General features: G+C 40.4%; 1 protein-coding gene across 1 annotated transcript in view; it reads right to left on the bottom strand.

The window, feature by feature from the left end:
- The window catches only part of GRAMD4 (GRAM domain containing 4), an 837450-nt gene that overhangs the window by 246981 nt on the left and 567487 nt on the right, over positions 1-22982 (bottom strand). Inside the window, exon 10 of the mRNA XM_053716614.1 lies at positions 1147-1195. Within this exon, the coding sequence (XP_053572589.1) occupies positions 1147-1195 (49 nt within the window). The remainder of the gene's footprint in view (positions 1-1146; positions 1196-22982) is intronic.

The following is a 22982-nucleotide window of genomic DNA, read 5'->3' as shown; positions in this document are numbered from 1 at the left end:
TTCCTGTTGGGGAAGAGAATATCCCACAAGTAAGGATGACGCCGTGGACCGGACACACCAATGTTGGAGAAACAGCATTAGTTTGGTATCATTGCATTAATAATTCTAAACATGAGTCACATAAATGAGCTGGAGAAGGCACCTCCGCTTTTTTTTTTTTACAATAATCACACCTAATAATCGTAGAAAAGTGTTCAAGGGACTCAGGCAGATTTAGGGACAGAATCAGACTGCTAAATTATAGGATATGACAAAGCAATGCAATAAACACTATGACCTTAAAAATCTCTTATATCTCTATAAATATGTAGCTATAGAGTGTCTAAATGTTAATAAATGATAATTACCTATATACACTCGTCCACTAGCAAACAAGCAGCAGACAGCCAAAGCAGCAGGTTATGGAATAGGATATATTGTAGATACATAAAGGAAGGCAACAGACAAGCCTCTGCGACCAATTATGGAAGGTTTATGAAAATTTTTCCATGAGACGAAAAAAGAACCACAAACCATATGCCATATACATCTCTCTGACAAGCACTGTACTATGAGGAGAAACTGGGCCTCAATATAGACTGAAAACCTTTCTCTGAAGATTCAAATGCACATCTTCCTTCTACAACCACCTCCAGCAGAGGCAAAGTAAAGACTAAGGTATGTGTGAGGTGGAAGGGGTTTTATAGGGCACTTGGGGTTTGGGAATATTTGCCTCCTCTTAGTGGTAAAGAAGAGTAGTTCTCCAGAGTAATGGATTGCGGACTCTCACCATATGTATGAAAGAAAGATATGTTCTGAATCCACAAGCACTCCAAGTACTACCAGCCATTTAATAAAATACATGTCTATCAAAATCAACACAGAAAAATGGTACCAGCCCATTAATCATACTAGGGTCAACCCAATAGTTTACTACTCACGTCTAGAGCTTCAGAAAGAAGTTTAAGACTCTATCCATTATTTCCTTATTTACTCCATCAGAAACACTACTATACCTTCTCCTCCCTTCTAAATATTTCTATTTTAAGTATTTTATCGTTTCACTGTGTGTATGTGTCCTCTACTTCACTATATAAGTTAAAATAGAAAGATAAAGGGAATATTAATACAGATAGAGTGACAAATCAAAAAACAAGCAGGACTTACTATGGTTTCTGAAACTTGAGGCACAATGCACCACTGTATCCTCCATCCTCTAGAAAAGACAGGAAACAGATACTAATATGAATAATATAAATTACAACACTAACAATTTTGCTAACAGATAATATTTCCATTTTTCAAACCAACCATAAACCAAATTAAATATGGGAAAAGCACAAATATTGCTATGTGCAAATACTATTACTGTATACTTTAAGAGTTAGCCTAGGTCAGGGGTCAGCAACCTTGGCTCTCCAGATGTTTTATAACTACATTTCCCATGATGCTTAACTGTCTTTAAGCTGCCTAAGCATCATTGGAAATGCAGTTCTAAAACATCTGGAAAGCTAAGGTAGCTGACTCCTGGCCTAGGTAGTCTCATAGGGAAGCTGGAGTGTGCACTTGTCATTAGCAGTTTAGGGCAGCACTGTTTGAAAACTATATATACCATTTATACATTTTTTTTTCTCTCCAAACAATCTGCTACACAGTGCTAAAGACACCCCTGAACTCCTGCAAGCTTATCAACGTATGTTTTTCAACACAGAATTAAATGGGAAAGTTGTTTAAAATCAGAATCATGAAAGTTTAATTTTGACTTTATAATACCTTTAAGTAATGTCTAGAAACAAAATTGTGGTATCAATTACATAGGTATGACATATACCGTAATTAAAATGTTTGCTTGATTAAGATTGGTGTTACCCCTTTAACACAATATAAGCTTGAAGAGACATAGGCACTTGGTTTTCTGCCATACACATGAAAGCACAGGAGCAGTTTAATATATGTTTTGCATGAAAAAAGTTAAAGGGACATTAAAGTCAAAATTAAACTCATGATTCAGATAGAGCATAGGTTTTAAAGGGACACTAAACCTAAAAAAATGCTTTCATGATTCAGATAGAGAATACAATTTCAAACAATATTCTTATATGATCTAATTGGCTTCATTCTTTAGATGTCCTTTGTTGAAGAAATAGCAATGTATACCGGTGAGCCAATCACATGAGGAATCTATGTGCAGCCACCAATCAGCAGCTACTGAGGGATGTAGATATGATTTTCAGCAAATAATATCAATAGAATGAAGCAAATTAAATAATATAGGTATATTAGAAAGTTGTTTAAAATTACACGCTCTTTATAAATCATGAAAGAATAATATTGAGTTTCATATCCCTTTAAGAGACTTTGCAATTTACTGCCATTATCAAATTGTGCACAGTATTCTTTCTATGCACACTTCTTTCTGAGGTACCAGCTACTACTGGGCATGTGTAAGAGTTCACAGTGTACATGTATATGCGTCTGTTATTGGCTGATGGTATGGGGGCAGCAAATTGTTGTAAATGTTGATATATATATGTCAGAAAAAAGTGATACTGCATTGTGTTTTTATAATGCACTTGTTGATTAGACTATTCTACTCTATTTAAAGGAACATAAAACCCAAAAAATGTATTTCACGATTCAGATGGAGCATAACATTTTAAATAACTTCCCAATTTGCTACTATTATGCAATTTGCTTCAATTTCTTGGCATCCTTTTTGGAAAAAACAAGAGCTACCGACGATACAATGACAAGAATATATGGGCAGCCACCAATCAACACTAGCTGTACTTAGACATGCTGTATAGTAGCAAAGGATACCAAGAGAATGAAGCAAATTAGATAACAGAAGTAAATTGGAAAGTTGTGAAAAATCAAATGCGCTATCTTGCATCATAAAATTTACTTTTGACTTTATGGTCCCTTCAATGGTTCTTTAAGTAATTGCTGTTAAAATGCAAGAGTGAAAATAATAAAAGAATAAATTCTGAATCAATTTTCTATTGAACAGATATTTTGTTAAACTATATGGCCCCTTTAATAGGAAAATGTGACATTTGTCAGACATGTGCTGTTGCACTGATACAGTAAATGTCAAATAAAAGCATCTGTGAGAACAAATGAATATAGTATACCTATGTACTGCTCACATAGGAAAGTCCTTGAAAGTAAAACATTGTTATTAATACTAATAAATTATGAGTCAAAAGAAATCATCAATATGTGGCCTTGGTGAGAGGTTAACTACGAACACTAAGTCATTCTTGGTGACAAGAGGATAAATTCACCATCTCTTTCATTGTGCTCAAAGTCATGGCCTTGCAGATGAAAACAACTAAGAAATACAGACATACTTCATACAACAATGTAAAGTTCAGAATGAGCAACAGTACATGCTACAAAAATCCAACGATAAAGCTGTTAGTAGGACAAGTAACAGCTCCATAAAACACTGAATAATATATTTTAAGAATAATTCTTGATCTTTAGTTCTCAGTACTTCTATACCTATTTGCCTAAAATGCTTTATTATACATAATAAAAATGACCTTTTTAAAGAGGCATACAAATCTATAAGCTGATGCACCTTTCACAATCTCTTTTGGAAAAATATGGAAAAAGAATGTGTGGATAACATAAGAGCGACTGAGTTCAAATGTAGGGACATACTTATTGGACATAGTGTCTGCGTTTTCTCTTTCCATTACCCTATCTGTGGTATATAGTTTCAAATGTGAGCAATCTTTACAATATAGTTAACTATATAGTACAAATAACATATACATATTAACCCCTTAACGACCAACGACGTATGGGGTACGTCCTGCAAAAAAATGCAGTTAATGACCAAGGACGTACCCCGTACGTCGTTGGTCTTTGAAAGCAGTGGAAGCGATCCTGATCACTTCCAACTGCTTTCATGTTATAGCAGTGATGCCTCGATATTGAGGCATCCTGCTATAACATTTTTTAGCCGTCCGATGCAGAGAGAGCCACCCTGTGGCCCTCTCTGCATCGGCCATCAATGGCCATGTTCGTTGGTGGGTGGGAGCTGATCTAGGGAGGCGGGTGGGCGGCCATTGGTGGGAAGGGGGGCGGGATCGAGTGCGCGCGCGTGCGCGGGTGCGCGCGCGGGGGGTGGGAAACCTACACTATGGAACAACAGGGGGTAACTTGGTGTGGAGAGAGGTGGCATCATAAAACATTTTAAACGATCTGGGAGGGTGGGAGGTTGGGGGTTGAGGGGGGGCAGCTACATAAGTTGAGGTGGGGCAGCTAAATAATAAAATAAAAAAAAATTGATAAAAAAACATTTGAGTTCAAACTGGGTACTGGCAGACAGCCTGCCAGGTACCCAATAAGGTCGCATAATAAGGCAGAGAGGGGGGTTAGAGAGCTTTTGGGGGGGGATCAGGGAGGTTGGGGGCTAGGGGCAGGGGGGGATCCTACGAGCAGAATAATTATTGTTTTTTTTTTTAAATCCCGCAAAGAAACTCTTATTTTAGGTACTGGCAGTCTTACTGCCAGTACTTAAATGGCGGGGGACAATTGTGGGAGTGGGGAGGGAAGAGAGCTGTTTGGGAGGGATCAGGGGGTGGATGTGTCAATGTGGGAGGTGATACCTACACTAAAGCTAAAATTAACCCTACAAGCTCCCTACAAGCTCCCTAAGTTAACCCCTTCAATGGCTGGGCAATATACACGTGTGGGTGCGCAACGGCATTTAGCTGCCTTCTAATTACCAAAAAGCAAAGCCAAAGCCATATATGTCTGCTATTTCTGAACAAAGGTGGATCCCAGAGGAAGCTTTTACAACAATGTATGCCATAATTGCACAAGCTGTTTTGTAAATAAATTCAGTGAGAAACCTAAAATTGAGTGAAAAAATGTAACGCTTTTTTTTATTGTTCGCATTTGGCGTGAAATGGTTGGCATGAAATATACCAAAGATTGGACCTAGATCTATACTTTTGGGTTGTCTAGCTACATTATACTAAAAGCTAAAATTACCCTACAAGCTCCCTACAAGCTCCCTAATTAACCCCTTCAATGCAGGGCATAATACACGTGTGGTGCGCAGTGTGCATTAGCGGGCCTTCTAAATACCAAAAAGCAATGCCAAAGCCATAAATGTCTGCTATTTCTGAACAAAGGGGATCACAGAGAAGCATTTACAACCATTTAGCCATAATTGCACAAGTAGTTTGTAAATAATTTCAGGTGAGAAACCTAAAGTTTGTGAAAAAGTGAACAATTTTTTTTTATTTGATCGCATTTGGTAGTGAAATGTTTGCATGAAATATACTAAAATGGGCCTAGATCAATAGCTTTGGGGATGTCTTCTAAAAAAAAAATATATACATGTCAAGGGATATTCAGGGTATTCCTGAAAGATATCAGTGTCCCAATGTAACTACGCTAATTTTGAAAAAAAAGTGGTTTGGGAAATAGGCAAAGTGCTACGTGTATTTATTTCCCTATAACTTGTCAAAAAAAAAACAAAGAACATGTAAACATTGGGTATTTCTAAACTCAGGACAAAAATTTAGAAACTGATTTAGCATGGTTGTTTTTTTTGGTGGTTATAGATGTGTAACAGATTTTGGGGGTTCAAAGTTAGAAAACGTGGTGTTTTTTTTTCCATTTTTTCCTCAAAATTTTATAATTTATTTTATAGTAAATTATAAGATATGATGAAAATAATGGTATCTTTAGAAAGTCCATTTAATGGCGAGAAAAAACGGTATATAATATGTGTGGGTACAGTAAAATTGAGTAAGCGGAAAATTACAGCTAAACACAAACACTGCAAGAAATGTAAAAATAGCCTTGGTCCCCAAATGGACAGAAAAATGGAAAAGTGCTGTGGTCCTTAAGGGGGTTAAATAAAAATGAAGAATAAATCAGTTCATGTAATGTTCAAAATACACATTTACATGGTTGTTAACCTAGATCGTAGCTGGCTTATGAATTTTCTAAATTTGTCATATTAATAAATACTAGCCATCACTAAGTGTTCTCTTTTCAAGGATAAATTAATTTACAATATAAAAATAAAATATGTAACATCAAGAAGTATTGCTATCTACCGTTATCTTTCATCTGTTTAACGTTTTTTTAACAACATGCTTTTACAATGTTCTTCGGTTAATTAGTAGTATGTTACCGTGTAACTGTATTGACTAAAGTCAGTGCTACGATTACGTTGTTTTGTATTGTTTTATTGTATCAATTGTCTATTATATGTATGTACAACTCTGTTATCACTCCCGTGACTAATTTAGATCTGTCCATAGAGAACCAATGAGTTTGTAGAACCAGTGTCTTGCTGACTCATATGAAAGTGTTTGTAAAAGTGGGGTGGTCCATTACTCACGGTAGTGTAAACAGAGACAAATTAATACAACACACACTGTTTTAGGGTCCCAGGTTTTGGAAAGGAACTTGACGTGGTACCTGGGCTTGTCCCAATTGGCCAGATGCGGTAATTAACCTTTCCATTTTTGCTTTTAAATCTTAGCTGTGAGTTTGCTAGTGAGTGCAGGGTTTTCTCTGTGTTGTATTAATTTGTTTTGTAATTTCCCCTATGGTTCTTGCACCCAGACCTGTCTGGGGTTAACTGCCTGTGACTCTGGTGACAGCACAGCTTCTTGCGAGTGCCACTGAGCACCCAGGGCTGGGCAGGTTGCAGGGTCATAGGATGTGTACCCGGTCCGGTCTAGGAGTGCAGTCCCCTTCCGTGTTTTGTATATTACTGAGGTGTATTACATAAACCTGTGCACCCTTCCCTTGTTCGCAGTTTGTTGGATTTGAGAGCTTGCATTGTGTGGCTGTTTTAGGGTTCCCAGGTATTGGAAAGGGACATTGACGTGGTACCTGGGCTTGTCCCATTTGGCCAGATGCGGTAACTAACCTTTCCATTTTTGCTTTTAAATCTTAGCTGTGAGCTTGCTAGTAAGTGCAGGGTTTTCTCTGTGTGTGGTATTAATTTGTTTTGTAATTTCCCCTATGTTTCATGCACTCTGTCTGGGGTTAACTGCCTGTGACTCTGGTGACAGAACAGCTTCTTGTGAGTGCCACTGAGGCACCCAGGGCTGGGCATGTTGCAGGGTCATGGTTGTGTAACCGGTCCTAGGAGTACAGTCCCCCTTCCGTGTTTTGTATATATATATATATATATATACATACACACACATATACATATTACTGTATATGTATATACACATACATATACACACACACTATATATATATATATATATATATATATAAACAAACACAGATGTATACAGATATATATATAGAAATACATAGAGCATATTCTGCTATGTGCAGAACATTAGAAAGTGGAATATGTATAGTAAATACACATAACACTTTATTAAATATTAATATTGCATAAAAGAGAATTTATGCTTACCTGATAGAATTTTTTTTTTTTTTGACACGGTGAGTACACGGATCATCATAATTACTGTTGGGGGAATATCACTTCTGGCCAGCAGGAGGAGGCAAAGAGTACCACAGCAAAGCTGTTAAATATCACTCCCTTACCCTTAAACCCCAGTCATTCGACCAAAGGGAAAGGAGAAAGGAAGTAACATAAGGTGCAGAAGTACCTGAGGTTTATAGAAAAGTAAACTGTCTAAAAAATACAGGGCAGGGCCGTGGACTCACTGTGTCAAGAAAGAAAGAATTTTATCAGGTAAGCATAAATTCTCTTTTCTTTCTAATGACACAGTGAGTCCACGGATCATCATAATTACTGTTGGGAACACCCAAGCCAGAGGACACGGATGATAAGGGAGGGACAAGACAGTTGACCTAAACAGAAGGCACCACTGCTTGAAGAACCTTTCTCCCAAAAGAAGCCTCAGCAGAAGCAAAAGTATCAAACTTATAAAATTTAGAAAAAGTGTGTAAAGATAACCAAGTGGCAGCTTTGCAAATCTGTTCCACAGAAGCTTCATTTTTGAAGGCTCAAGAAGAAGAAACATCCCTTGTGGAATGAGCTGTGATTTTCTCAGGAGGCTGCTGTCCAGCAGTCTCATATGCCAGGCAAATAACACTCCTCAGCCAAAAAGAAAGAAAAGCAGCCGAAGCTTTCTGACCCTTGCGATTCCCCAGAAAAAAACAACAAACAAAGAAGAAGACTGGCAAAAATCCTTAGTCGCCTGCAAATAATATTTCAACGCACTAAGCCACATCCAGGTTGTGCAGGACCACCTTATCAGTATAAAAAAATAAGGTAAGGAGATTCACACTGCAGTGTTGAAACCTTTGAAACTCTTTGAGCCGAAGAGATAGCAACCAAAAACAAAACCTTCCAAGATAACATTTTAATATCGAAAGAATGCATAGGCTCACACGGAGCCTGTTGAAGAACTCTAAGAACCAAATTAAGATTCTAAGGAGGAGCAGCAAACTTAAATATAGGCCTGATTCTAACCAAGGCCTGACAAAAAGACTGAACATCTGGCACATCCACCAGACGCTTGTGCAACAAAATAGATAAAACAGAAATTTGACCTTTCAAGGTACTTGCAGATCAACCCTTCTCCAGACCCTCCTGGATAAGAGACAACATTGTAGGAATCCTAACTCTACTCCAAGAATAACCTTTGGATTCACACCAATACAGATATTTACGCCATATCTTATAATACATTTTTCTAGTCACAGGCTTACAAGCCTGAATCATAGTCTCAATAACTGACTTGCTTAGATAATATCAAGCATTCAATCTCCAAGCAGTCAGCTTCACAGAAACGAGATCTGGATGAAGGAAGGGCCCCTGAAGTAGAAGGTCCTTCCTTAACGGAAGTCTCCAAGGTGGAAGAGATGACATCTCCACCAAATCTGCATACCAGATTCTGCAAGGCCACGCCGGTGCAATGAGAATCACAGATGCCCTCTCCTGTCTGATCCAAGCAATGACCCGAGGAAGAAGAGCAAACGGAGGAAACACATATGCCAGACTGAACTCCCAAGGAACTGCTAGAGCATCTATCAGTACAGCCGAGGATCTCTTGACCTCGACCCATACCTCGGAAGCTGGGCATTTTGGGCGAGATGCCATGAGATCTAACTCTGGCTGTCCCCACTTGAGAATCAAGCTGGTAAACACCTCTGGATGAAGTCCCCCCCCCCCCCCCCGGATGAAAAGTCTGTCTGCTCAGAAAATCTGCTTCCCAATTGTCCACCCCTGGAATGTGGATCAAAGACAAACAGCAGTTGTGAGGCCTCTGCCCACTGAATAATCTTGGCTACCTCTGTCATGGCCAAGGAACTCCGAGTTTCCTCCCTGATGATGGATGTAAGCCACTGATGTTATATTGTCTGACTAAAACCTGATAATCTGGGCTGAAGCTAGTTGAGGCCAGGCCAGAAGAGCATTGAAGATTGCCCTCAGCTCTAGAATATTTATGGGAAGAATCGACTACTTTCCGAATCCAGAGACCCTGAGCCTTCAGGAAGCCCAAGACAGCTCCCCATCCCAGCAGACTGGCATCCGTGGTCATGATCACCCAGGTAGGTCAGCGAAAGCAGGTTCTCTGAGAGAGAAGATCTGGGGACAGCCACCACAGAAGAGAATCTCTTGTCGCCTGATCCTGAACAATTCCAGGAGACAGATCCGCATAATCCCCATTCCATTGTCTGAGCATGCATAACTGCAGAGGCATGAGATGGAACCGAGCAAACGGAATGATGTCCATAGCTGACACCATCAGACCAATTGCCTCCATACACTGAGCCACTGATGGCCAAGGAGAGGACTGAAGGGCAAGACAAGAGTTGAAGATCTTTGTTCTTCTGACTTCTGTCAGAAATATCTTCATCTCTAGAGAATCTATTATGGTGCCCAAGAATACCACCCTTGTAGCTGGAACCAATGAACTTTTTCCTAAATTCACCTTACATCCGTGGGAGTGCAGAAAAGACAACAAAACTCTGGAAGTTAACTTGTTGAAAAGATTACGTCTGAACCAGAATATCGTCCAGATAATGCGCCACTGCAACACCCCACAACCGGAGCACCGCCAACAATGCTCCCAGGACCTTTGAGAACATTCTAGGAGCTGTTGCAAGACCAAAAGGAAGGGCCACAAACTGAAAGTTTCTGTCTAGGAATGTGAACCTTAGAAAATTGTCATGATCCCTGTGGTTGGGAATATGCAGATACGCAGCTTTTAAATCAACAGTAGTCATGAACTGACCCTCCTGAACCAAAGGAAGAATGGAACTAATAGTATCCATCTTGAATGATGGAACTCTGAGGAACTTGTTTACACTTTGAGATTTAGAATTGGTCTGAAAACATAATTTATGTAAGAACTTACCTGATAAATTCATTTCTTTCATATTAGCAATTTCTCTACTAATGTTGTTGGAATTCACAACTTTAGGTAAAAATTCAAAAGAAGTTCGCAACACTGCCTTATCCTGATGAAAAATCAGAAAAGGAGACTCACAAGAAAGGGCAGATAATTCAGAAACTCTTCTGGCAGAAGAGATTGCCAAAAGGAACAAAACTTTCCAAGAAAGTAAATGTCCAATGAATGCATAGGTTCAAACGGAGGAGCTTGAAGAGCCCCTAGAACCAAATTCAAACTCCAAGGAGGAGAAATTGACTTAATGACAGGTTTTATACGAACCAAAGCTTGTACAAAACAATGAATATCAGGAAGATTAGCAATCTTTCTGTGAAAAAGTACAGAAAGAGCAGAGATTTGTCCTTTCAGGAACTTGCGGACAAACCTTTATCTAAACCATCCTGAAGAAACTGTAAAATTCTTGGAATTCTAAAAGAATGCCAAGAAAAATGATGAGAAAGACACCAAGAAATATAAGTCTTCCAGACTCTATAATATATCTCTCTGGATACAGATTTACGAGCCTGTAACATAGTATTAATCACAGAGTCAGAGAAACCTCTTTGACTAAGAATCAAGCGTTCAATCTCCATACCTTTAAATTTAAGGATTTGAGATCCTGATGGAAAAAAGGACCTTGCGACAGAAGGTCTGGTCGTAGCGGAAGAGTCCCACGGATGGCAAGAGGCCATCCGGACAAGATCCGCATACCAAAACCTGTGAGGCCATGCCGGAGCTACCAGCAGAACAAACGAGCATTCCTTCAGAATCTTGGAGATTACTCTTGGAAGAAGAACTAGAGGCGGAAAGATATAAGCAGGATGATACTTCCAAGGAAGTGAAAATGCATCCACTGCTTCCGCCTGAGGATCCCGGGACCTGGGAAGTTTCTTGTTTAGATGAGACGCCATCAGATCTATTTCTGGAAGCTCCCATATTTGAACAATCTGAAGAAATACCTCTGGGTGAAGAGACCATTCGCCCGGATGTAACGTTTGGCGACTGAGATAATCCGCTTCCCAATTGTCTATACCTGGGATATGAACCGCAGAGATTAGACAGGAGCTGGATTCCGCCCAAACCAGAATTCGAGATACTTCTTTCATAGCCAGAGGACTGTGAGTCCCTCCTTGATGATTGATGTATGCCACAGTTGTGAAATTGTCTGTCTGAAAACAAATGAACGATTCTCTCTTCAGAAGAGGCCAAGACTGAAGAGCTCTGAAAATTGCACGGAGTTCCAAAATATTGATCGGTAATCTCACCTCCTGAGATTCCAAAACTCCTTGTGCCGTTAGAGATCCCCACACAGCTCCCCAACCTGTGAGACTTGCATCTGTTGAAATTACAGTCCAGGTCGGAAGCACAAAAGAAGCCCCCTGAATTAAACTATGGTGATCTGTCCACCATGTTAGAGAGTGTCGTACAATCGGTTTTAAAGATATTAATTGAGATATCTTTGTGTAATCCCTGCACCATTGATTCAGCATACAGAGCTGAAGAGGTCGCATGTGAAAACGAGCAAAGGGGATCGCGTCCGATGCAGCAGTCATAAGACCTAGAATTTCCATGCATAAGGCTACCGAAGGGAATGATTGTGACTGAAGGTTTCGACAAGCTGAAATCAATTTTAGACGTCTTGTCTGTTAAAGACAGAGTCATGGACACTGAATCTATCTGGAAACCCAGAAAAGTTACCCTTGTCTGAGGAATCAATGAACTTTTTGGTAAATTGATCCTCCAACCATGATCTTGAAGAAACAACACAAGTCGATTCGTATGAGATTCTGCTAAATGTAAGGACTGAGCAAGTACCAAGATATCGTCCAAATAAGGAAATACCACAATACCCTGTTCTCTGATTACAGACAGAAGGGCACCGAGAACCTTTGTAAAAATTCTTGGAGCTGTAGCTAGGCCAAACGGCAGAGCCACAAACTGGTAATGCTTGTCCAGAAAAGAGAATCTCAGGAACTGATAATGATCTGGATGAATCGGAATATGCAGATAAGCATCCTGTAAATCTATTGTGGACATATAATGCCCTTGCTGAACAAAAGGCAAGATAGTCCTTACAGTTACCATTTTGAACGTTGGTATCCTTACATAACGATTCAATATTTTTAGATCCAGAACTGGTCTGAAGGAATTCTCCTTCTTTGGTACAATGAAGAGATTTGAATAAAACCCCATCCTCTGTTCCAGAACTGGAACTGGCATAATTACTCCAGCCAACTCTAGATCTGAAACACAATTCAGAAATGCTTGAGCTTTCACTGGATTTACTGGGACACGGGAAAGAAAAAATCTCTTTGCAGGAGGTCTCATCTTGAAACCAATTCTGTACCCTTCTGAAACAATGTTCTGAATCCAAAGATTGTGAACAGAATTGATCCAAATTTCTTTGAAAAAACGTAACCTGCCCCCTACCAGCTGAGCTGGAATGAGGGCCGCACCTTCATGTGGACTTAGAAGCTGGCTTTGCTTTTCTAGAAGGCTTGGATTTATTCCAGACTGGAGATGGTTTCCAAACTGAAACTGCTCCTGAGGATGAAGGATCAGGCTTTTGTTCTTTGTTGAAACGAAAGGAACGAAAACGATTATTAGCCCTGTTTTTACCCTTAGATTTTTTATCCTGTGGTAAAAAAGTTCCTTTCCCACCAGTAACAGTTGAGATAATGGAATCCAACTGAGAACCAAATCATTTGTTACCCTGGAAAGAAATGGAAAGTAGAGTTGATTTAGAAGCCATATCAGCATTCCAAGTTTTAAGCCATAAAGCTCTTCTAGCTAAAATAGCTAGAGACATAAACCTGACATCAACTCTGATAATATCAAAAATGGCATCACAGATAAAATTATTAGCATGCTGAAGAAGAATAATAATATTATGAGAATCATGATCTGTTACTTGTTGTGCTAAAGTCTCCAACCAAAAAGTTGAAGCTGCAGCAACATCAGCCAAAGATATAGCAGGTCTAAGAAGATTACCTGAACACAGATAAGCTTTTCTTAGAAAGGATTCAATTTTCCTATCTAAAGGATCTTTAAATGAAGTACCATCTGACGTAGGAATAGTAGTACGTTTAGCAAGGGTAGAAATAGCCCCATCAACTTTAGGGATTTTGTCCCAAAATTCTAATCTGTCAGACGGCACAGGATATAATTGCTTAAAACGTTTAGAAGGAGTAAATGAATTACCCAATTTATCCCATTCTCTGGAAATTACTTCAGAAATAGCATTAGGAACAGGAAAAACTTCTGGAATAACCACAGGAGATTTAAACACCTTATCTAAACGTTTAGAATTAGTATCAAGAGGACCAGAATCCTCTATTTCTAAAGCAATTAGTACTTCTTTAAGTAAAGAACGAATAAATTCCATTTTAAATAAATATGAAGATTTATCAGCATCAATCTCTGAGACAGAATCCTCTGAACCAGAAGAGTCATCAGAATCAGAATGATGATGTTCATTTAAAAATTCATCTGTAGAGAGAGAAGTTTTAAAAGATTTTTATGTTTACTAGAAGGAGAAATAACAGACATAGCCTTCTTGATGGATTCAGAAACAAAATCTCTTATGTTATCAGGAACATTCTGCACCTTAGATGTTGAGGGAACTGCAACAGGCAATGGTACATTACTAAAGGAAATATTATCTGCTTTAACAAGTTTGTCATGACAATTAATACAAACAACAGCCGGAGGAATAGCTACCAAAAGTTTACAGCAGATACACTTAGCTTTGGTAGTTCCAGCACTAGACAGCGATTTTCCTGAAGTATCTTCTGACTCAGATGCAACGTGAGACATCTTGCAATATGTAAGAGAAAAAACAACATATAAAGCAAAATTGATCAAATTCCTTAAATGACAGTTTCAGGAATGGGAAAAAAATGCCAATAAACAAGCTTCTAATGAATGACGCCACATCCGGAACGCCGACATTTTTGGCGCAAAAGGACGTCAAAAAATGACGCAACTTCCGGCGACACGTATGACGCCGGAAACAGAAAAAGATTTTTTGCGCCAAAAAAGTCTGCGCCAAGAATGACGCAATAAAATGAAGCATTTTCAGCCCCCGCAAGCCTAACAGCCCACAGGGAAAAAAAGTCAAATTTTTAAGGTAAGAAAAAATGATTGATTCAAACGCATAATCCCATATATGAAACTGACTGTCTGAAAATAAGGAATGTTGAACATTCTGAGTCAAGGCAAATAAATGTTTGAATACATATATTTAGAACTTTATAAATAAAGTGCCCAACCATAGCTTAGAGTGTCACAGAAAATAAGATTTACTTACCCCAGGACACCCATCTACATGTTTGTAGAAAGCCAAACCAGTACTGAAACGAAAATCAGCAGAGGTAATGGTATATAAATAAGAGTATATCGTTGATCTGAAAAGGGAGGTAAGAGATGAATCTCTACGACCGATAACAGAGAACCTATGAAATAGACCCCGTAGAAGGAGATCACTGCATTCAAATAGGCAATACTCTCCTCACATCCCTCTGACATTCACTGCACGCTGAGAGGAAAACCGGGCTCCAACTTGCTGCGGAGCGCATATCAACGTAGAATCTAGCACAAACTTACTTCACCACCTCCATAGGAGGCAAAGTTTGTAAAACTGAATTGTGGGTGTGGTGAGGGGTGTATTTATAGGCATTTTGAGGTTTGGGAAACTTTGCCCCTCCTGGTAGGAATGTATATCCCATACGTCACTAGCTCATGGACTCTTGCTAATTACATGAAAGAAAGTTCCCTCCTTTTTGGGAACCACGAACAGATTGGAATAAAAACCCAGACCCTGCTCTTGAATTGGAACAGGAACTATCACTCCCAGGTCGGAAAGATTCTGAACACAACGTAAGAAAGCCTCTCTCTTTATCTGGTCTACAAATAATCTTGAAAGGTGAAACCTGCCCCTGGGAGGAACATTCTTGAACACCAACTTGTATCCGTGGGACACCAAGTACACCGCCCAGGGATCTGGAACATCCCGAACCCATGCGAAAAAAGAAAGTCTGCCCCCACAAGATCTGCTCCCGGACTGGGGGCAGACTCTTCATGCTGACTGAGTCAGAGACAGGCTTCTTAGATTGCTTCCCCTTGCTCCAAGACTGATTGTACTTCAAAGAGGACTTGGACTGTTCCTGCTTGGAAGAGGAGGTGGGAAGGCTTGTCTAAAAAGTTATAAAAAGAATGAAAATTACTCTGGCGACCCTTTGTCTTATTCCTCTTATCCTGAGGTAGAGAATGACCCTTTCCTCCCGTAATGTCTCAAATAATCTCAGCTAAGCCCGGCCCAAACAAGGTCAAGCTTAGTCTTAGAAGACACATCCACAGACCAAGACTTCAACCATAAAGCCCTGCGTGCCAAAACAGCAAAGCCAGAAATCTTTGCTCCCAACTTGATGACCTGCAAAGAGGCATCCGTGATAAAATAATTAGCCAACTTTAGAGCCCTGATCCTATCCAGGATCTCCTCAAGAGGCGTATCTGCCTGAATAGAATTAGACAGCGCATAAAACCAATATGGTGCCGCATTAGTAACAGTAGCAATACACACCGCAGGCTGCCATTGCAACCCCTGGTGAACATACATCCTTTTAAGCAACGCCTCTAACTTCTTATCCATAGGATCCTTAAAGGAACAGCTATCCTCTATGGGAATAGTGGTCCTCTTGGTCAAAGTGGAAATCGCTGCCTCCACCTTGGGAACTGTCTGCCAAGACTCCTTAACAGAATCAGCAATTGGAAACATTTTCTTAAAAATCGGAGAAGGGGAAAAAGGAATCCCAGGCTTCTCCCACTCCCGTGAAATAATCTCAGAAGCACGACCTGAACAGGAAAAACCTCCACCACTGAAGGAACATCAAAATATTTGTTTAGCTTACTAGATTTCTTTGGAGTGACTACAACTGTAGCATCCGAGTCATCCAAGGTAGCCAAAACCTCCTTGAGTAGCACCAGGAGGTGCTTAAGTTTAAACCTGAAAGTTACCACTTCAGCATCAGAAGAAGGAACTATACTATCCGAGTCTGAGATCTACCCCTCAGACGCTACAGAAGAATCCTCCCCCTCAGATCTATGAGAGGAACTATTTGACATAGCCACACCTGATTCAGATACCTTACTCCCTGAATCCTTATATCTCCTTTTACATTTCCCCTGTAACATTGGAAAAGCTGCCTGGGCATCAGTTACCACAGAGGATATCTGGCTAGCAAAGTCCTGCAAGGAAACCCCAACTGGAGTAAAAGATGAAACACTGGTCACTGCATGAATAGACACTAAAGGATGGGACATTTGAGGGGAAACCTGCTGCATATCCTGGACAGGAGACCCCTGAACAGCATCTGCCTTAGCTAATGATGGCTCAGATTCAAAAAGTCTTTCCCTATAATTTAATGTCCTATCAATACATGATGAAGAAAAAAGGAAATTTATGCTTACCTGATAAATTGATTTCTTCTACAATACGACGAGTCCACGGATTTCATCCTTACTTGTGGGATATTATCCTCCTGCTAACAGGAAGTGGCAAAGAGCACCACAGCAGGGCTGTATATATAGCTCTTCCCTTCCCCTCCACCCGCAGTCATTCGACCGAAGGTTTTAGGAAGAGAAAGGAAAAGCTAAAAGGTGCAGAGGTGACTGAAGTTGTAAATAATAAAAATATAATCTGTCTTAAATTGACGTAGAAGAAATCAATTTATCAGGTAAGCATAAATTTACTTTTCTTCTACAAGATACGACGAGTCCACGGATTTCATCCTTACTTGTGGGATACAATACCAAAGCTACAGGACACGGATGAAAGGGAGGGACAAGACAGAGACCTAAACGGAAGGCACCACTGCTTGAAGAACTTTTCTCTAAAAAAACAGCCTCAGAAGAAGCAAAAGTATCAAATTTGGAAAATTTGGAAAAAGTATGAAGGGACGACCAAGTCGACAGATGCATCGTTTTTAAAAGCCCATGTGGAAGCCACAGCCCAAGTAAAATGAGCCGTAATTCTTTCAGGAGGCTGCTGTCCAGCAGTCTCATATGCCAGGCGGATGATACTTCTCAGCCAAAAAGAAAGAGGTAGACGTAGCTTTCTGACCCCTATGCTTTCCAGAATAAACAATGAATAATGAAGATGATTGACGGAAATCCTTAGTTGCATGTAAGTAGAACTTTAAGGCACGGACCACATTCAGGTTATGTAACAGACGCTCCTTCTTAGAAGAAGGATTAGGACACAAGGAAGGAACAATAATTTCCTGATTAATATTCTTATTTGAAACAACCTTAGGAAGAAAGCCAGATTTGGTACGTAAAACCACCTTATCAGAATAAAATATGAGATAAGGCGAATCACACTAACGCTGAAAGCTCTTCGAGCAGAAGAAATAGCAACCAAAAGCAGAACTTTCCAAGATAATAATTTAATATCTATGGAATGCATAGGTTCAAACGGAACCCCTAGAAAAACTCGAAGAACTAAATTTAAACTCCAGGGAGGAGTGGTCTAAATACAGCCTTAATTCTAGATAGAGCCTGACAAAAAGACTGAACATCTGGCACATCTGCCAAACGTTTCTGAAACAAAATTGACAAAGCAGAAATGTGTCCCTTTAAAGAACTTGCTGATAACCCTTTCTCCAATCCTTCTTGGAGAAAAGACAGAATCCTGGGAATCCTAACTTTACTCCATGAGTAACCCTTGGATTCACACCAATAAAGATATTTACGCCATATCTTATGATAGATTTTTCTAGTGACAGGCTTTCTAGCCTGTATCAAAGTATTGATGACCGAATCAAAGAATCCTCGCTTAAATAAAATCAAGCGTTCAATCTCCACGCAGTCAGCTGCAGAGAAATTAGATTTGGATGTTTGAAAGGACCTTGAATGAGAAGGTCCTGTCTCAAAGGAAGTTTCCACGGTGGCAGGGAGGACATGTCCACTAAATCCGTATACCAAGTCCTGCGTGGCGACGCAGGAGCTATCAGGATTACTGAAGCTCTCTCCTGTTTGATTCGAGCAATCATGCGTGGAAGGAGAGGAAACGGTGGAAACACATAAGCTAGGCTGAATGACCAAGGCACTGCCAAGGCATCTATCAGTTCGGCCTGGGGATCCCTTGACCTGGATCCATAATGTGGAAGCTTGGCATTCTGACGAGATGCCATCAGATCCAATTACGGTCTGCCCCATCTGTGAATCAATGAAGCAAACACCTCCAGATGGAGCTCCCACTCCCCGGGTGAAAAGTCTGACGACTTAGAAAATCTGCTTCCCAATTTTCTACTCCTGGGATGTAGATTGCCGACATATTAACAAGAGTTGGTCTCCGCCCATCGAATTATCTTGGATACTTCTATCATCGCTAAGAAACTCCTTGTTCCCCCTGATGATTGATATATGCCACAGTCGTGATGTTGTCCGACTGGAATCTGATGAATTTGTTCGAAGCCAGCTGAGGCCACGCCTGAAGCGCATTGAAAATTGCTCTCAGTTCCAGAATATTGATTGGAAGTAGAGACTCCACCTGAATTCAAACACCCTGAGCCTTCAGGGAATTCCAGACTGCACCCCAGCGCAGAAGGTTGGCATCTGTTGTCACTATCACCCACGAGGGCCTGCGGAAACAAGTCCCCTGGGACAGATGATCCGGCGACAACCACCAAAGAAGAGAATCTCTGGTCTCTTGATCTAGATTTATCTGAGGAGATAAATCCGCATAATCCCCATTCCACTGTCCAAGCATGCACAACTGCAGTGGTCTGAGATGAAAGCGAGCAAACGGAATGATGTCCATTGCCGCTACCATTAATCCAATTACCTCCATACACTGAGCCACTGATGGCCGAGGAATGGACTGAAGTGCTCGGCAAGTATTTAGAATCTTTGATTTTCTGACCTCCGTCAGAAATATCTTCATGTCTACCGAGTCTATCAGAGTTCCCAAAAAGGGGACCCTTGTCTGTGGAACTAGTGAACTCTTCTCTATGTTCACCTTCCAACCGTGAGTTCTCAGAAAAGACAACACTGTGCCCGTGTGAGATTTTGTCAGTTGATAAGTTGACGCCGGGATCAGAATATCGTCCAGATAAGGCACCACTGCTATGCCTCGCGGTCTGAGAACCGCCAGAAGAGACCCTAGAACCATTGTGAAGATTCTGGGTGCTGTGGCCAACCCGAAGGGAGGAGCCACGAACTGATGTTTGTCCAGGAAGGCAAACCTTAGAAACTGATGATGATCCTTGTGGATAGGAATATGAAGGTAAGCATCCTTCAAGTCCACAGTAGTCATATATTGACCCTCCTGGATCATTGGTAAGATTGTTCATATAGTCTCCATCTTGAACGATGGGACTCTGAGAAACTTGTTTAGACACTTGAGATCTAAAATGGGTCTTTTTTGGGAACCACAAAAAGATTTGAGTAAAACCCCTGTCCCTGTTCCGGTTTTGGAATGGGACAAATTACTCCCATGGTAGAGAGGTCTTTTACACAGCGTAAGAACGCCTCTCTTTTTATCAGGTTTACAGATAATCGTGAAAGATGAAATCACCCTCTTGGGAGAAAATCCTTGAATTCCAGTTGATACCTGTGGGTCACTATTTCCAGCGCCCAGGGGTCCTGAACATCTCTTGCCCAAGCCTGAGCAAAGAAAGAAAGTCTGCCCCCTACTAGATCCGGTCCCGGATCGGGGGCCGCCCCTTCATTCTGTCTTTGTAGAAGCAGCAAGCTTCTTGGATTGTTTACCTTTATTCCAGGTATGGTTGGGTCTCCAGACTGACTTAGATTGGGTAAAATTCCCTTCCTGCTTTGTGGAGGAAGAGGAAGCAGAGGGTCCTCCTTTAAAATTCCGAAAGGAACGAAAATTATTTTGTTTACCCCTCATCTTCACAGACTTATCCTGAGGTAGGGCATGGCCTTTACCTCCTGTAATGTCAGAAATTATTTCCTTCAATTCAGGCCCGAAAAGGGTCTTACCTTTAAAGGGAATAGCTAAAAGCTTAGTTTTTGATGACACATCAGCAGACCAAGATTTGAGCCACAACGCTCTACGCGCTAGAACAGCAAATCCTGCATTTCTCACTGCTAATTTAGCAATTTGAAAAGCGGCATCAGTAATAAAATAATTAGCTAGCTTGAGAGCCTTAATTCTATCCAAAATGTCATCTAACGGAGTCTCAACCTCCAGAGCCTCAAACCAAAAAGCTGCTGCAGTAGTTACTGGAACAATGCAAGCCGTAGGTTGTAAAAGAAAACCCTGATTAATAAATAATTTCTTTAGAAGACCCTCTAACTTTTTATCCATAGGGTCTTTGAAAGCACAACTGTCCTCAATGTATATAGTTGTACGCTTAGTCAGGGTAGATATAGCTCCCTCTATCTTAGGGACCGTTTGCCATGAGTCCCGAATGGTGTCTGATATGGGAAACATTTTCTTAAAATTAGGAAGGGGAGAGTATACCTTGTCTATCCCATTCCTTTTGCTGCTAAGATCATCAACCTCAGGGCAGAAATCTTCTTCCATATCCCCTTGAGGAAAATAGTACTCACCGGTACCATTTAAAATAAAAAAACTTCTTGATTGAAGAAACTAAACTAACACCTCACTTTACCTCTTCCTAGTATAACACAGGCAAAGAGACAAACACAGGCAAAGAGAATGATTGGGGGTGGAGGGGAAGGGAGGAGCTATATATACAGTTCTGCTGTGGTGCTCTTTGTGGTGCTCTTTGCCACTTCCTGTTAGCAGGAGGATAATATCCCACAAGTAAGGATGAAATACGTGAACTCGTCATATCTTGTAGAAGAAAGGGATTGAAGGTTCCACATTAGAGTCAAGGCATAAGCTACATGTAATGTCTAGTAAAGCCCCTTGATCCATCTTATCAAAAATAAATCAAACTGGCTTCCCAAAAGTAAAAAATAAAAAATGTTACTGGCCCTTTAAATTTTAAAAGGACAACTTTTTTACTGCAAAAAAAAATGTTTGCTTTTCCAAAACCAAAAACTACTGAACCCTCCAGGTAGCCTCTTAACCTTAGCACACCCTGCTGGGAGCCTACCTGACCTCTTGAAAACCGGATAAAATCCCCAACGATACGGTCTCAAAGAGTCCTGCAGCGCAATGAAAAGCCCAGAGCGTTTTAGCCAACAAAGCCACAAGCAACCTCCACACAGACTGGAACACAGAGTGCGCAACTTAATTGCCGCCTCAGCAAACCGCCCCTCCTAATCATTGGCGTGACAAAAAGACCGGCCACCATAACATATTAGAAAAAAGGCCGGTATAAAAACAAACACATGCAGCAACACCACTGCAAAACGGAGAGCCTCTCCTCCACAGTGTCTAACAGTGCCCACATAGGATTTCAGTCCCAATCCCCAGAAAAGTGCCATAACCTTTTCTTCTGTCAGCAAAGAAAAATAATAAACAGGCACTTACCTGAGACCAATTTTCCCGGCAGCAGGGCAGTACACAGATATGGGAAGGCATCCTCCCCCCATAGACCCTTGGAAAAAAACGAAAGTCTGACTACTTCTAATCAGGCATTCAGGATAGGGCAGCACCAGACATGGAATGCACAGTGAGAATGAAAAACCCCAAAAGTTTCCAAATGCTTAAAAGCCACCACAGCTCTACTGAAGAGACTGATGTGGAACATAGTTAGACCCCCCCCCAAAAAAAAAAAAAACAACAACCTGCTCTGCTTTTAAAAATAAACTCTTGATTGAAGAATCTTCAGACACCTTAAAACTTTACCACTTCCTTGCATAGGCAAAGAGAATGACTGGGGTTTGTGGGTAAGGGAGTGATATTTGACAGCTTTGCTGTAGTGCTCTTTGCCTCCTCCTGCTGGCCTACAGGGAGTGATATTCCCCAACAGTAATTATGATGATCCGTGGACTCACCATGTCCACCGTGACTCACTGTGTCATTAGAAAGAAATATGTTTTTTTTTTTTTTTTTTTTTAAATATTTTTTATTGAAGTCATAAACAGATACAACCAAAGATTATGCCCCAAAACATTTGCAGAAGAGTGCATATACAATATTGTTAGATAAATGTTACAATCAGAACCCTACAGTAAGGGTATAATATAGTCATACAGCACACGTAATGTTATAAAATGTGGGCAGTTTACAATAAGACTTCAGTTTTATAATAAAGGAAATACAATAAAACAGAAATTGTCCTCCCTGAACCATATAGCAGGCGAATTGGAGTGTCTACTCAGATATAATTAGGGTCAGGGGGGATTAGCTTTAAAATTTAAAAGGGAAGGGGAGGGATGCAGCGGGCAAGAGCCGCTCGAAATATAATGGGGGGAGGGGGGGGATGGAGGGCGGAGCCGACCAGGATATGAATCTTATATTAATTATTATCGGGACTCTAAATGAGCGTTAGTTTTAAATGTCAAGTAAACTCTTAAAAATATCTAGATAGGATATAAATTGGGGTAGATAATTAAAGGGATATAGTGGTGAGCCCTCATTAGTCTCATTATGACCTAAAGACGGTGCTTTATATACCAGAATGAATCTTGGTACCAGGGATATGAGGACTAGAGTAGAATTAAAGACAAAACACAACGGTATCATGACCAA

The sequence above is a fragment of the Bombina bombina genome, chromosome 6 (genome assembly GCF_027579735.1).
Source record: "Bombina bombina isolate aBomBom1 chromosome 6, aBomBom1.pri, whole genome shotgun sequence".
Classification (NCBI taxonomy): domain Eukaryota; kingdom Metazoa; phylum Chordata; class Amphibia; order Anura; family Bombinatoridae; genus Bombina; species Bombina bombina.
Note: the sequence above shows the minus strand (reverse complement) of the source record. Positions and strands in the feature narration are given on the sequence as shown.